At 39.8% G+C, this 15780-nt stretch overlaps 3 protein-coding genes across 8 annotated transcripts; 1 reads left to right on the forward strand and 2 right to left on the reverse strand.

The window, feature by feature from the left end:
* Nucleotides 1-785: 785 nt before the first annotated feature.
* Nucleotides 786-9218, reverse strand: cnot3a (CCR4-NOT transcription complex, subunit 3a). Of its 4 annotated transcripts, none has more exons than XM_029451402.1 (18): nt 9081-9218; nt 8391-8446; nt 8188-8255; nt 8019-8093; nt 7827-7916; nt 7577-7705; nt 7284-7379; nt 6903-7122; nt 6663-6790; nt 6383-6439; nt 5158-6091; nt 4939-5044; nt 4547-4688; nt 3610-3709; nt 2700-2898; nt 2154-2286; nt 1937-2062; nt 786-1635 (listed from the first exon to the last, which is right to left on the reverse strand). In XM_029451402.1, exons 2-18 carry the CDS (start codon nt 8413-8415, stop codon nt 1537-1539), a joined length of 2727 nt encoding a protein of 908 aa, XP_029307262.1. In that variant the 5' UTR covers nt 8416-8446; nt 9081-9218; the 3' UTR covers nt 786-1536. The 4 variants fall into 4 exon arrangements, with proteins under 4 accessions (XP_029307262.1, XP_029307260.1, XP_029307259.1 ...); XM_029451400.1 differs by having other exon boundaries at nt 6903-7116; nt 8379-8446; XM_029451399.1 differs by having other exon boundaries at nt 6903-7119; nt 8379-8446.
* A 920-nt stretch (nt 9219-10138) lies between these two features.
* Nucleotides 10139-14278, reverse strand: tfpt (TCF3 (E2A) fusion partner). Of its 3 annotated transcripts, none has more exons than XM_029451403.1 (7): nt 14140-14278; nt 13387-13488; nt 12698-12820; nt 12291-12361; nt 12148-12217; nt 11423-11581; nt 10139-10674 (listed from the first exon to the last, which is right to left on the reverse strand). In XM_029451403.1, the coding sequence occupies exons 2-7, from the start codon at nt 13486-13488 to the stop codon at nt 10600-10602; spliced, it is 600 nt and encodes a 199-aa protein (XP_029307263.1). In that variant the 5' UTR covers nt 14140-14278; the 3' UTR covers nt 10139-10599. The 3 variants fall into 3 exon arrangements, with proteins under 3 accessions (XP_029307263.1, XP_029307265.1, XP_029307264.1); XM_029451405.1 differs by lacking the exon at nt 14140-14278 and adding an exon at nt 13948-14101; XM_029451404.1 differs by lacking the exon at nt 14140-14278 and adding an exon at nt 13944-14100.
* A 24-nt stretch (nt 14279-14302) lies between these two features.
* ndufa3 (NADH:ubiquinone oxidoreductase subunit A3) lies at nt 14303-15705 on the forward strand. Its single transcript, XM_029451406.1, has 4 exons — nt 14303-14455; nt 14702-14776; nt 15273-15350; nt 15512-15705. The coding sequence occupies exons 1-4, from the start codon at nt 14449-14451 to the stop codon at nt 15601-15603; spliced, it is 252 nt and encodes an 83-aa protein (XP_029307266.1). The 5' UTR covers nt 14303-14448; the 3' UTR covers nt 15604-15705.
* The last annotated feature ends 75 nt before the right edge of the window (nt 15706-15780 follow it).

The raw sequence follows: 15780 nt of genomic DNA on the forward strand, positions 1-15780 counted from the left end.
AAATTGTAAATACGTTTTGAAATTCACATTTTTAGCAATTCTTAAGTGACCGTCCCTTTCTGAAAACCTTAAAAGCCCCAAAAATAGAATCTATAAAAGGCAAATCTCATTTTGCAGTATTTTCCTTTTTTTCACATCCTCAATCCAATCCCCCGCCCCCTTTCCCTCCCCAAAAAAAGCCTGAAAACTAATCGCACACAACATATTTTTAACTGTAGTACAGATCTTAAGTTTTCATGGTTGCTTAAATGGACAAATCTGATTCAGTTTAACACTCTCGATTCAAACTGCCAAGAAAAGGTGGGATCTGTCCCACACCAGATTAAATATTGTTCTTCAGTGTAGCACAGGAACAACCACAGCAGAGGAGACATCTCTTACTCGACCCTCGAGTTAAATCTACCAGAGTTTTATGATTTCTGTGTTTTCGCTCGACATGTAAACGGTTTCAGTGCACAGTCACTGTATAGGGTTTCACTTCAAGTCAGGTGGTAAATTGCACAAAGTGGATATTAGGATGATCAACAGAATAAAATCTTAATTTACGGTGGGAAGTTGACTTATCTAATACTATCAGTGTATTTTAGGAGTAAATGAGGTGATTTGGGTACAGGTACATTCACTACGGTTAACGTGGCTTTTTCCATTGAGGATGATAATTCCTCGATGGTGTACAAATCAAACGTCACGTAGATAAATGTCTCGAACCCTATTTAAGATTTATTTTACAAGTTTATTTGTTCGTCACAAACGTGAAAGCGCCATAATAAATTTTCTTTGACAGGTTAACTTAAAACATTTTATTTGTAAAGAGAGGGAGTCAGAGACCAGTTCAATTGCATAGCAATTTAATCCATGTCCAATAAGGACTCTTTCCCTGTCACAGGGAGAGGCCCTGTGGTCACTCTCAATCAGCGTTTAAATCGACCAAGACAATATCAATAAAACTATTGATAACCGCTCATTATCTCTAATAGTGACCATATTCAACAGGCATCGTAGGGTCTTAAAAGAAGCCAGTCCTACACACCATGACTAAATGTCCACTGTACCTCCCCATTTTAAACCACCAAATTACAGTAAATACAAGATGGGCAGTTTACTTAACAATCAAATCCAAGGTTTGTTTTGTGTCAAGTCAAAGGCTTCCAGGCTCATGTTGGGTAGGTGGTACAGAGAATATTGTTGTAACGGAAAAAGAAAACATGAGAAACATGCATGGGGGGTAGGCTTTCCTAATGCCACATACTGAGTGTGCACACAGACAGGCACAAACGCAGATCTCTAGTGAGAACCCTCCTATCTCGTGCAGCGGGATGCATTTGATCAGGCCCACAGGGCATTTTTTGTCAAAAGCAAAGCGCTACAGGAGGGAGCGAGGGCTTCACGTTGAGATGCAGCCTATACAGACACCAGTCTCCATTTTAGGAGAGTGTTTCTACTACACATCACAATCTCTATCCACAGTTTGAAGTTCAGTCTCGGAATGTCAACAGCAGCACGTTTAGTCTCTGTCCTTTCGTGTCCCATTGTCCGTCACTGCAGGTCTCGGTCTTCGAGGTACCTGTACTCGAAGGTGAATCCCTCCTTCTTCCTCTGGCCCCATTTCTCATAGTCAAAGTAAATGTAAGTGCCCTGGAAGCAGAGCAGAAAGAGCAATCATTCAAAACATACCCATACTAGTCTTGACTTCAAGAGAATGTGTGTAAAGTTTACTTTACCATGACTCGCCTATTTTACAAGGATGTTTTACCAATTTGCAACAAAAGTCATAAGAGCCCTGCCGACCATTTTATTGCTTTGTCTGAAACACTGAGCTGATAGACATTTCAACCTAATACATTGATTGTGGAGGTACACGATTATTAAGTGTTTTCGTTGCTTCAGGCCTAATGGGTTGAAGACAGGAAAAGTGTGAACTGTCTCGACTTTGCACCTGTTCAAACTCGTCTGTGATAGTCTTGGGCTCCTCGTGCCTCTGGAACCACATCATGTACTTTGTGTGAAACCTCCATGACTGTTTCTTCAGAGCCTTGGCAGACAGATACTGAGCCTTGGTGCCCTGAGAGAGGGGAAGTCGAATATAACATCAAACTTACAAGCAAGACTCTAATACGTCATTGAGAGAAAAACAGAGTGGTTGAGTGTTTTACCTCCAGGTAGTAGAAAATGAAAAAGAGCGTTTCTGTGGACAGTCTCTGGTAGAACTCTATGGAGTCAGAGTGGTGCGGCGGTATCTGATGGTGGAAAGGTAACGTGGGACACGGATTCCTCATCAGGTATTGCCTTTAGGACAGAAGCACAGACAAAGGTTATCAATCCATAGGAAAATCAAGTGAGGGGTTACACGTGAAGAAAACAAACCACATGCATCCATGATGTTTAGTATATCATTAAGAATGGTCATCGTGTAGTATGTCATTAAAATAACTGTCGCCCCTGTACGTGACATGAGCTACATGCATTATTAATAACACTACCCTACTCGTTGCACGACAACTAATGGAATTACGTTCTGTAATTAATGTTCTTGCTGTTCGCTTAAGTAAGCGATTTTGACCAAAATAAACTACAGTGGCCATGTTCATTGTAATGAAAGATGTCGCCCAGTGCATTGATGTGGCTTATTAGTTGTCTTTTTTTGTCAAAAAGCATACAAGGTGCATCATCAATGGCTGGGACAACTGCTGTGTCCTCACCTGATCCTCTCAGAGTCGGAGGGGTGTGGCATGTGTGTCCATGCAGATTCCTGCATGGCCTGCTGGTAGAGCTGGTCTTTGGGGAGAGGGGTGGGGCCAAGTGGACAGACCCCTAGCGAGGGGGGAATGCTGACTTCCGACACGGACGGCTGAGGTGCGGCAGGTGTGCCGGGCGCTGCAGATGAGCTAGAGAAGATATCTGCAGGACAAAGAAAAAGTGAAGGATTGATTGACAAATACTGTACCGGCTCACTCTTACTCTGAATTTTCTTTTTTACATTTATCATTCATTTGCACTGTTTATACTTTTTAAATGACCAGTTACTGGCTATGTTAGCCTTATGCACAAGCTACATATATTTATTTCAATTTTTATTTCATATTATCCAAAGTAATCATTATTCTAAAAGTACTTTTTAATCACCTTACATTGCAATACCTCCATTATAAGCACATACTTTATTACTGTGACTCTCTGAAGTAGTATCACTTTACTGCTGAGTATGTGTTGTATAAGATACTGAATGCCTACATTTCCCTCATGATGAATTCAGTATCTATTCATGAATAATCATTCACTACATGAAAAGTAAAAAATAACAATGATGTCTTAAATACAGCCACAGTCCAGCTAACATGATAAAAAACAAAGATATGAAATTGAGAGAAGCAGCAACTGTATTTGTGAGCCAGATACCAGCTGATGGTTAGTGAGTTAACTTAATAACATTCAAATGATAACTGGAAACTTGGAATCAACTTTCTTTCAGTTGGCCAATTGATTAATAGTTTCAGTACTTAATAGTCCTTTTGACCTTTGACCCTACTAAATCTGCTACAGCAGCTGTTACAAGGTGCTTTGAGGTAAAAATGTAAGTGAGGTTTACAGTGTAGAGATAAAATGTCTGACCTCTGTCAGTTAGGTGCAGGTTGGGAATCTCTCCATCCAGGCCTGATCCCAGCGCTGCTCTCTCAGCCATCGCCTTCAGAGAACTGAGAGGCTCAGGGGCCTGAGGTGGGAACGAGATGGAGACAACATGAACATTGTGTGGATGAAACACCAGATTATGATGAAAATCAAGCCGTTTTAAGGAGTATTTTAACGTATTAACGGTTCAAATTAAGCACTTTCAAGACTTATTATGAACCCAGAATAAATGGAAGCGTTAGAGACAAAATTCCGGTGCAGAAAATAACAAATAACAATGAGACAATAGAGAGAACGATTAACAACTTATCTAAATAAATAATAATAAATGTTTTGTGGCACAGCTAACACATTCTATAAATCAATAATTCTACAATACATTCTTTACTGATATGTTCTCCAACACTGCCTTCTTCATTGGTGTTTGCAGTGCAAGTGAGTAAAATGCTTTAGTAAATCTAAATATATCTTGGCATAATAATAATGCCATTATTTACAGCTGAGCACATCAACGTTCTCCGGTAATTTACAAAACAAAAGCACCTAAAAACAAACTACCAATGCCAGCAGAGTCAGTTTCATAGATCATTATTAGATATTAAGCATCCATGTGAATTACAGTAAGGAATGCTGGATGGAAGTACTGATCAAGAAAATTAAAAGTCTCAGTTTTTGCAATACGAAGGCAGAAACTGTATAATAGTGTAGAATACTTCCCCCCCCCCCCACAGTAAGACTTCTGTATCACAATCTCAACCATCTCATTTGTCTCGTCTGCCAAATGTCTCCACGCAGTCAGCTAATGAAGCTGCAGATACACCTGACTGTAATCTCTCTGGTTCACACCTCTAAGTGGCTAATCAAATAGACCATTATGTGAATCTGGCAAAGACTAAAGCTCATTGCCATCGTCCCTCACCTTGAGGGCCTCAGAGGCCTGTGTGTAGGAGTGCGGTCCGTTGAGAAGACTCACTCCTCCGGGTGTGCTGTCTGAGAACGAGGGGGACGGAGAGCTGGGAGGCAGCGTGATGGAGCTGATTAAACTGGGACCATTGTCCATCCTGCAGCATGTAGAGAGGAACAACAGAGGGACAAGTTAACAAGTCATGTTTGAGCTAATGCCACAACAACCTCAAACAAACAACATTCATATACGTGTGCATACACAAACAGACACTATTGCAAACACATATGCACTCTTCAGACAAACGAGTGAAAACACAGACACTGAAACAGCTAAGAAGATTATTAGAAGAATATTATTTCTTTCTCCCCTCATATATTTCTAAAAGTGAACAACAAACAACTCACGGCTGACTGGTTGAAGAACTGAGAGATGAGGGCTGGCTGCTTTGCGACTGGCTCGGTGTGCTTAGAGCGGATTCTGCAGAGCTCTCTGCCACTACAGCACTGTAACCTGAGGGCCGGTGAGAGAAAAGTTAGAGAAAATCCTTTATGAAGAGAAGACAGCGTTGACTTAAACAGACGAGTAAAGAGTCACGCAAGGACAAGCACAACAACTTAACGTACTTGTGCTTCCGTTTTGCTTCAATCCACTGGGCGGTCGTGCAGGAGCAGCATTCACCCCTACTCCTCCAATCATGCCGACATTCCCTCCAATGCCTCCCATCATGCCAACTATTCCGGGGGAAGTGCTGACAGAACTTGGAGGCAGCTGAGAGGAACCGGGAGCTACATTTTGCCCAGGAACCAGACCCAGAATACTCGCACTTAAAGAGTTGTGGGCCGGGCTGGAACCTAGCAAACCGAGCCCAATCCCCCCCCCGTTGGTGGTGACTCCACTGGAGCCAGAGGTGGAGATGGAAGTGCTGCTCTCTATGGAAATGCTGGACTGAGTGATGCTGCTCAAACCCAAGCTTCCTGATGCTGCTGCCTGAGCGTACGGGGCAGGTATGAAGCCTGAAATGAGCGCTGCCATTTTGTTCAAAGGAGATGGGTGGCCACCCAGGCCCAAAGCAGACATTTGGTTGGGACTGCTGGTCACCGACAGGCCAATTTTGCTCAATCCCAGCCCCAGCCCGAGTCCCAAACTGGATGCCGGGGTGGGCACAGATATGAGCTGAGATTGAGAGTAGGGTGCTGATGAGGTGGGTGTGCTGGGTGCGGGGAGAGAGGGGGCAGTCAGGGCTGGTAGAAGAGGGTTGCTCGGCAGGCTGGGGGTGTTGTTTGAGGGGACAGAGGGTTTTGTCTGAGGTGGCTGCTGCTGTTGTTGTTGCTGCGGTTGGTTTGGTGGCTGAGGTTGTTGCTGCTGTTGTGCAGGCTGATGCTGATGTTGCTGCACCGCACTGCTGAAACTCCCCATGAGACTGCTGCTGATGGGAACCACGGGAATGCTTCCGACAACACTCGCCATGGACACGAGAGAGGAGGATGAGGAGGACCCAGAAGTGGAGGAGGAAGAGAAGGAAGATAGCAAGGATGGGGTGCCGTTCTTCACAGGTGACTAAAAAAGGCAAAGCACCAGAAAAAGGCATTTCAGACAAAACTGTTCAGGTAACTTCAGCTGTACAAAGTGTATAAGGAGCGAAGTTTACTAGGAACTATGGACTTCCATAAATGCAGATAATGGTACAAACTAAATCAAAAGTCTACAAGCATGGTCCCACAGAGAAGAAGCTTGTTCCTTTCCAGTGCACGAGAATCCTTCAGCCTCAGAGCCTCTCCAGGACCAAGGGTGGACGGCGTTGCACTAAACTGTTTATCTACTGGCACAGTACAGAAGAGAGCCTCTCACCTGACTAACTTCACTGTCTGTCGACCGTCCCCTTTTCTTATCGTCCTCTGAGTTCTCCTATAGGAGGAGACACCTTGATATGACAATCCACTTTCGAAATGTTGATTCAGCAAACTAGTCAGTGGATTACAACACAATGGGGCTTATAGAAGGGTTAACAAAATGCAAAACGTAAGAGAGAGATATGTGCAAAATTGTGTCAGAATGTACTTTTTTTTTCTATCCAGCATCCCTTTAACATACTGACCCATGTTTTCATGCTACAAACACAAGAACTTACAGCAGTGCAAGTGGCCGGGGATGGAGGAATGGGTGAAGAGGAGGTTGTGGAAGTGGGAGTGCTGTTGGAGTGGAGATACATCTCATCCTCCACATTGCCCTGACCTGACGGAGAAGTTGCAACTAATGCTGCAGCTCGCAAAGAAGGACAGGACAGAGACAAGTGCCACATGTGGTCATTATAAGCCCTCTGATGTCTGAATAAAAGCATCATCCGAACATTTCACAGTGCTCTACTCACGGATGTCTTCCAGGTCTAAGTCGTCGTAGATGAACTCATTCTCCTCAAAGTCCGGGTCTTGGGAGGAATCAATGTAGTAATCAACATCATCCTTGATCTTCTGGATTGAATCCACTGGTATCGAGTCATTATCCAGCATTCGTAAAATGGTCTCCAACATGCGAATGTGGAATCGATGTCTTTCAACCAACCGCTTGAGCTCTTCAATGCGATCCTGCTTCTTCATGAAAGAGCCAAGCATACAGTTTGTGAAAAACCTTTCAGGCAAACATTTACTAGACTAGATGGCACTACACTGCACTACACATTCACAGGAATTACATTATTATTTTAAGTGTGCAGAAATAAGCAGCCTTGAAAAGAATGAGAAATAGGACTTACATCTTTATCGCCTTTCTTTTTTTTCGTTTGAACTGAAAGAGATTCCACCTCACTTTCAAACTGATCCACCTGCATATTTAGAGTGTCTATCGTACACTGCGGGTGAGGAAAAGTAAAAAAAAAAAAAAAAAGTGTTAATGGATTCAATCAAAAGTTCGTCCTAAAACTGCTACATTAAATAAAACCGAGTTGATCATTTCTTGCTAGTTTTAGACCAATTTCTTTAAAACTTTATCCAGAAGATTCAGGAATCCTAAATATACAACAGGTATGGATAATAGTGGATGTATTACTGTTAGCCACTGTCCCGTTTCCTCTTTTTCCCTCTGAGCTGGATCCACTTTCTGAGCGAGCCCCAAGCCTTCTTTAGAGTAGGCTTTTGTTTTTGTTTCACGTTCCACCACCTTGAACCGCTCCATTTGCTAAGGAAAGAAAAATCACAAGGGCCTTATTGAGTTACTGTTTTGATGAAATGATGTCCAAGTACTATACTTAACAGAAACAATAATAAACCGAAAAATTGGAAGTGATGGAGAACCCTACCGTCTCTATAAGTTTGCGGTTTTCAACTAGCTGCCTTTTGTCTTTGATCTCATTTGAGGCCACCCATGTTTTTATCTGATCTCTCAATCGCTGGGAAGAGGACAAAGTGAAAATATTGAACCATATTACCAATTTGAAATACACACACCTGTTGACCTAGAGTGCAGATTAGTGTTTGTTCATTTGTCTTACCTGTAGTTTTTTTATCTCTTTCTTGAGGTCAGCCTCATATTTTTCCTTCTGGTTTGCATTGGCTGCATTGTGGAGCTAAAAAGAACACAATAAATTTGATATTTTAGGAATTGTCGCATCCATTTTTGAAATAGAGTATCAAATAAATGTGAATGCAAAAATATCATGCCTTTTGCCAGATGTCTTCAAACTGTTCTACACCTTCAGCTACTTTTTTCAAACATCTGTCGATCTCACCTGGGGAGATAAAAGATGTTGTCCAACATCATTGTATATACATCTGTGCACCACGAACTTCGCTGGATAAAGTGAGGCTGGACAATGTGATGGATGCTGTGCAACATTACCGATTTTTCTTACCAACAGTCTTACCTTGAAGTTTTCTCTTGTCAGCCATGGCTCTGACTACGACAATGTCCACATTCCGTCTGTCACAAAGGTACATATGTAAATAAAACCAAACGTGCATCCAACAAAACACAAATCCCTTCAACAGAGCATCACTACATCGGTTTCCAGAGAGTGGAACTGACGTTACCTCCATCTAGCTGACCAGTTATCGTTAGCTGACCAAATAACGTTATAATTGACGAATTTAAGAAGAATTTAAACCAGAACTTTTGTATGGTCGTTTGTCTTTCGTTATATTTTCTTTGACATAGCATATCTTGTATGACTGACATGGTTGTCAGCTAAAATTAGCCACCTAGCCAGCTAACGTTATTGAGCTCACGTTAATACTAGCCAGTATCTTAGCTCGTCCACCTCGCTCGTTTACTAACCAGCCCATTTCAAAACAAGTACCACGGAGCATATTGATGAATGGACATAATATTCATGCATCAGTATTTTGGGGTCCAGTATAGCTTTTATATGGTGGTTTTGGGTTGTGAAAGGCACAATATATCAGAATCCTTTCTAATCGTTAACCTGCTAGCTAATATGGCTAACTGTCTGGCTAGCTAATGCATAAAATGCTAGCTAGTCAGCTAGCCAAATTTAGGAAAAAGGGAAACTGGGTCAACCCGAGCATCTATATTCATAGTTGTTTACGACATTTACCTATGGTATGGGCTTTCGTTTGTCTTTTTTCAAATACAGCCAAAACTAATTCCAGAAAGTCTTCTTTACTTCCAAATTGTGTTTTCTTTTCGACAAGCTCGCTCACTGTAATGTAGCTGAAGATGGACGGTAGCTAAAATCCCACCTCCGCGTTTAGACCCCGCCCTAAACCTAATCTACGAGATCTGATTGGACAGAGCTCACGCCTGTCAGTCAGAGACATCCGCTGGAAGGGTGCTCGAACATTGGCTGAGCCGCCTGATGAAGTATGATGGGCACAACAACAAAACAATTCTCTTCTCAATCTTTATTAAGACACTACATGAAGAAACTTCATTTTCTCATACACTGGTCAATTTTGATAGTTTGGGCTATTTTGCTTCCATAACATGTCTTCTTTCAGACTAGTGGAAATAAAACATCCAAAATACACATGTATTGTCTGTAGATTCCTCTTAAATGTGTTAAAGATGTTTATTCTATTCATCTGTTGTGTCTTGCAAAAGCGTAATTTTACAATACACGTCTTCAAAGGCTTTTCTGAAAATGAGTTTTTTCCCCTCATACTGCAAGAAATCTCCACTTCAGTAGCACTTACACGAAACCTTCCCGTTTCAGTCAGTCAGTTTTCTTTGTAAAATCCTTTGGTTCTAATATGTCAACTAAATGAAACAAGAATTTTAAACCTGGCTTCATCCAAGAGTCAGATTTCTGTTCTGGAAATTTATGCAAAGAAGAACATATTTAATAAGATACCTCATTTGCATATTTACACATATTTCAGATACTTGTAATATATATATATATTACAAGTATATATATATAAATATATATTATATATTATATATATAAATATATATTATATATTATATATATAAATATATATTATATTATATATATATATATATATATATATATATATATATTATATATTTATATAAATATTATGAGACTCCATTTTATCTTAGTTACTTTTTCTTCAAACACTTTGAAACTATTAAAGTTAAAAACAATGATTAAACCCCTTTTTTTTTATACAAAAAACATTTTATAATACAGTCCATTTGCCAGTAGCACTTTATTTCAGCAGTTACTGAAATAAAATCATGAACCATGAAATCAGTGATAGTATCCAGGAACATATTATGAAATCCATTAATAAAACAACTTTTCAACCCCACAATAATTATATCTAGGTTATAAAATATTTATCAAGGCCGTCTATGACAGTGTGCACAGTTTGCCACTGGTCATAATTATGTGTTGTCATCAAATCTAAGTACAAAATATGTCAACAGAAAAAAATATATACAAAACAAATGTATATATGTACCAGGTGAATAACATCTCATTTTATCTGATATGAATTCAATCAGTTCCCAATGTTCAAGTAAAACTACAAACATTGCAAAACCTGGCTGAGAGGCAGCGTATCAACTGAAGAGTTAAAGAAACTGGGTGCCCCATCATCATCATCATCATCATCATCATCATCATATCCAGGGCTGCAGTGCAATGATCAGTGAGACAGAGAGGTTGGGCTCGGCATTTCTCCAAACTGTGTTTCTGTCAACACTGACATGTCTGGTTCAGTCTGGGAAAAGAAGCAGAAACTCAGTCAACAGAAGATCAATTATGCTTACATTAAAGATGTGTAAGATATAACGAACATTATCAACAGAATGAGAAGAGGTTACAGTATTGTGTTGCAGAGAATTAGCAGTCTAACTGCCCTGGCCCGTTCTGTCTTGTTAGGACACTTGTTCCTCTAGAGGCGATAGTGAGTCACTGTAGTGTCCAGTCTGGCCGCAATCCAAGTCCTGAGGACTTGTCAGTTTTACATAATGTGTGATCGCATTCTAATATTAAACATGCCAAAAAATAATACCAATATAATTTAGTTAGTTGGCTCTAAATGTCTGTTAATGATTAGTCAGACTGGCTACGATGGCTAGGATAACAACATCCATGTTAGAGTAGAGAAACTGCCCTATGTTGCGCAACTTTGTGAATTAAAAAATAAAAATATATTTACTAATGGGAAATACGCATCAGGGGAAGTTACTGGTGTGACAGTTGCGTACCACTTTCAAGCAGCACATGCCATTAGGAAACGGCATATGCCGGTGGAGCGGCATATTACTCCAGGTATCGGCATATGCTGCTTAACCCTAGCGGCATACCATCAGCCACTTTCCGATCTTCCTGCAGCATGTGCTCCTCCTGCACCAGCGATCGTCGCTGCTCCTCACAGAGAGGAGACTGTGAATGACTTAATGACATTACAATAGCTCTCTCTCAGTCAGTGTTCTTCAGATTTATCAGCAGAGTTCTTCACCGACCTGTTGGTCTTTATCCTTTTCTTGTCGTGGAATTCGGTGTCTTCTCCTCTTTGGTCCCGCAGCATGATGCAACGCAGCAGACGGAGTGGAGCCAGACACACCGTTGAGCCTGTCATCCTCCACTCGTGCAGCAGGATCTAAATTGGCTCCTGGTTCATCCTGAATCAAGAACACATGAAAGAAATGTTAAAAGACATTAAAACGAGCTTTAGCATTTATTATTGGTACATTATAAATATCAGAAGACCGGCTGGGAAACTGCCCTTGTATCCTCAGAGGGCCCAAAGCCCTAAATGAGCTGTGTGTGTATTGGATGTTGGTCATCTAAACTCAAATAACAACTAAAGTGAGTCCTGCATTAATACCTGATCATGAGACCCTGTTCTGTACTAGGTCATGTGTCAAAATCCAGATCAAAGGCCTTAATTATTTTAGTTTATATTGTGCTCCCATACTTCATTTTTCAGTCAAAAGGGGCCTAAATGTTTGCCCTGGGCCGTAACAGGTTAATCTGAAAATAGTAAAGTATTAGTAAATTAGTAAAACAAATTAATACAATTATTATCAGCCGGAATTTAGTAATTGTAAGATATTCAACATTTTGAGGAAAAGAAAAAAAACCTAATAACGTTTGGATAATTTTTTTCAAAAAACCTTTGGTGATAAATGCATTATTTTATTTTTTTAATGTATCACATTCAGTCACCTGTCCATCTTATTCTCACCTCTAGAAGTATAGTGAGCTGGGCGTTTCTGTAGTCATCCCCATGAGCATCTAAAGTCTTCATGAGAAACCTGCGAGATTAACACAATCTTCAGACGGGAGTGGGAAATGCAGAAATTGAGCTATAGTAAGGGGGTTTTGTACCGTCTCTCCTTCTTCAAGCGTCGTGTAATTCTTTGTACTTGATGAAGGCGACCAAGAATCTTCTGATTCACCTGAAAAAGACACATTTGGAAGGGATTACAAATACATCATCATACTTAGCTAATATTTCTAGGCATATGTCACTTAATAAAAAACAGTGTAGAAAAGCAGAATGATCAGAAGGTATCTTTATTAAAAAATAATCATATTGTAAAAGGCATTGCTGAAACGAATAGCCTGTTCTGTGCTTGTATTTGCAGTGCTACAATAATCAATCAGCAATTAGTGTTGGTGTGTAAAAGTCCATAGCTAGAAATGATGTGAGAAATTAGGAACTAAATGACAATAAACCTAAATATAGCCCATATTCCTAACCCTAACACAATTATATGCAAGTTTGCACACACCTGTTCAATGTCTTTACATCTCCTGTTCAGAGCCAGATATTTCCTCTTATCAAGAGCTCTTCTCTCTTCATCCTCCTGTTCTGTACTCTCCAGCAGCTCATTGCCTCCAGAGCCCAGCTCCACCTGGAAAGGAAAAAGTGTAAAAAGTTATTGTTGCTGAATCTATTACACAAAGTTATGATGCTAAATATTGTAGTAATATTATTGGTGCTCAGAGATAACACATCACAGATATCTGTATTTCAAAATAATGGTCTCATTATGTACCTACTTTGATATGAAATACCTTTCTGTATGACTGATGCAACCCCAGCAGATCCTTGCTCCACACACTAAGCTACCTACATATGACCACGAATAACAATATTTGGAAAAGTATCTTTTCTAAAGTCTTATATAATAGGAAATGTATGTCACAACTATAAAATAAGATTTAGACAGAATTATGGCATATATAGATCTCATTCATAGCCTATTTACTTTGCTATTTTCTTTAGAGATATAACTTACAATTTAAATAGTATATTTTACTTTTGCAAGCTAAGAGGTGGTGTTAAAACTAGTAATATTTGATACAATATGCGTACGAAGACAGCTATGTGCAATGCCTCTCATGACTTTGTGGTGAAGGGAGTACTTGCTCCTAGGTGTTTGTTCCCACATCACCATTACCATTATCATTACATTACCTCTCCTGGTCCCAGCTCCACACCACCAGGCTCCAGCTCTGCCTCCAGGATGTGTCCTCCAAACAGAGGAGGTAGAGCCAAACCGGAGAAATCCTCCATCATCTGCAAAAGGAAGACAGAGAAGATACTGTTATTATAGAAAACTTTTATAATATAATGCATTGCAGATACAGTATGTGTAGGTACAAATGCACTATACCTCTTGTGCCAATTTTGATGATATTTTTAAGGAATTTATAGTGGTGAAATAGAAGTAAAATAGCCCAACATTCAAACTATTATTTAAGTGTTTATTTAAGCACCAAAACACATTTCAGGTACTAAAAGTACTCATTATACAGAATTTCCGAATGATATTATATTAGTGGATTACAATTAGTGATGCATATGTGTAAGTCTCACTGATGCTGAAGTAACTAATAATGAATCGAATAATAATCGAATAAATGTAGTGGAGTAAAAAGTACAATATTTGCCTCTAAAATAAATAGGAGTAGAAATTTAAAGTAGCATCAAATGGAAAGTCTCAAGTAATATACCTTTAAAATGGTACTTACGTACAGTAAATTACTTGAATAACGTTAAATGTAGATACTTAGTTAACGTTACATTCCACCACTGGGAATTTCTGTTCAAAACAATCAGCAATGTTTTGTTAAGTAAGTAACGTAAACACTGAAAAAGATCAACCCTGGTATCATCAATGACGGACTATCACACTAGGAGGCAACATGCAATCTACCCAGTACTTACATTTCTGATTTATAGCTCTTACAGCTGTGTCCTGCGGGTTTAAAAGTCCACTGCAAACCGTTTCCAACGGTCAGACCACGCGATGGACTGTTTAATAGTCTTTAAATACACCGCCAGGTTATCTAAGAGCGTTTTTATTCATTATATTTCGCTAAAATCAAACGTAAAGCGAAGCAAGAGCAGCCCTTTCTTTCCATTCTCGTCAGTGTGTTTTTATGCGACGGACGCAGAAAACATACGTCAGTTGATAGTTAACTACATTTCCCATGAGCACCCGCACCCAGTTGAGTTGAAACTACACAAGACAACATGGCGGGTATGTGATTATTTTGTCATCTTTTGTACAGAAAGTAGCTATATTAAGACATCCATATAGCACACATAAATACTTGACACACTCGAAACTAAGCTAACTATGTCTCAGAGTTACTTTAACACAATGATATCCATTCAAAATACATCGAAAAACGTGACCTTGGATGTGTTGCTAACGGTGGCTAACGTTAGCTACTCGTAGGTTGTCAGCTGTGGAGGATTTTAACCTGTTTTTGTTTATCTGCAGGAATCGCAGCGTTCCTGAAGAATGTCTGGAATAAGGAGCCTGTTATCATGGCCTCCTGTACTATTGGAGCGATAGGTCAGTAACCAGTCTCCTAAATTTTGCTCAGAAATATGTGTGATAGACAGAGAGCATAGCATTGTACAACTTGCTTTGTAAATACTGTACTGAATTATTGCCATGCTAATAAAGCAACATTTCATATCATATGATATCCCAGATATGGACCACAGGCTGTATAGGATATGGACCCATAAGATTCCAGTGGTGTATACTGTATAGGTTACCTCAACTGTCCTCAGTTCAGGTTTATTGAGTTCATTATATAACACAGGTGTGCCTCATAAGGTTAGAGAAAAATAAAAGCCAAAAGCACCACAAGTTGATTGATCGTGACTCGTGAGATATCTTTACATACAGTGTTTGGAGCAAGTTAAATCAGTGTACCTCCGAAAGGGAGTAATGTGTGCTCTTTCTCTGTGATCTTTGTTTCTTGGGACCATAACCCATGTTTTCTTGTCAATTGACCAATGCAGACACAAAGTGTAATTAATACAACTTTCTATTTCCTCAGGTCTTATTATTCCATTTATCAGCCCCTACACAAAGTATACAGCAATGATCAATTCAGCTATGCCGTACAACTACCCAGGTAAACAGTAAACACATTTTACTGCAGGTTGTGTTTGAGTGTCGCTGAAAGACACTACACTATGCTGACGCATGTGATACAGCTCTGGGTATTTCAATCATTTACTTCAACTCTCGTCTAATCAAATATTAAAGCTTGTTTTCCTTTCTTTCCCAATGCAGTCCCTGTGCGAGATGATGGAAACATGCCGGATGTCCCTGCTCATCCGAGTGACCCAAAAGGACCAAACTTGGACTGGCTTAAAAATCTTTAACTTCACATTCGCACGATCACTTGTGCCGTTCCTATTGTTCATATGTGTCCGCAAAACTGCTCCACCTATCACTGTCCCACAATAAAGATTTATTTAATTCTACTTTTGTGCCACATTGCTTGGTTTTGATACATTTGGATTGAATGTATGTTTTGGTACATTATAACATTTTATGAA

Source organism: Cottoperca gobio, chromosome 16 (genome assembly GCF_900634415.1).
Source record: "Cottoperca gobio chromosome 16, fCotGob3.1, whole genome shotgun sequence".
Lineage (NCBI taxonomy): Eukaryota > Metazoa > Chordata > Actinopteri > Perciformes > Bovichtidae > Cottoperca > Cottoperca gobio.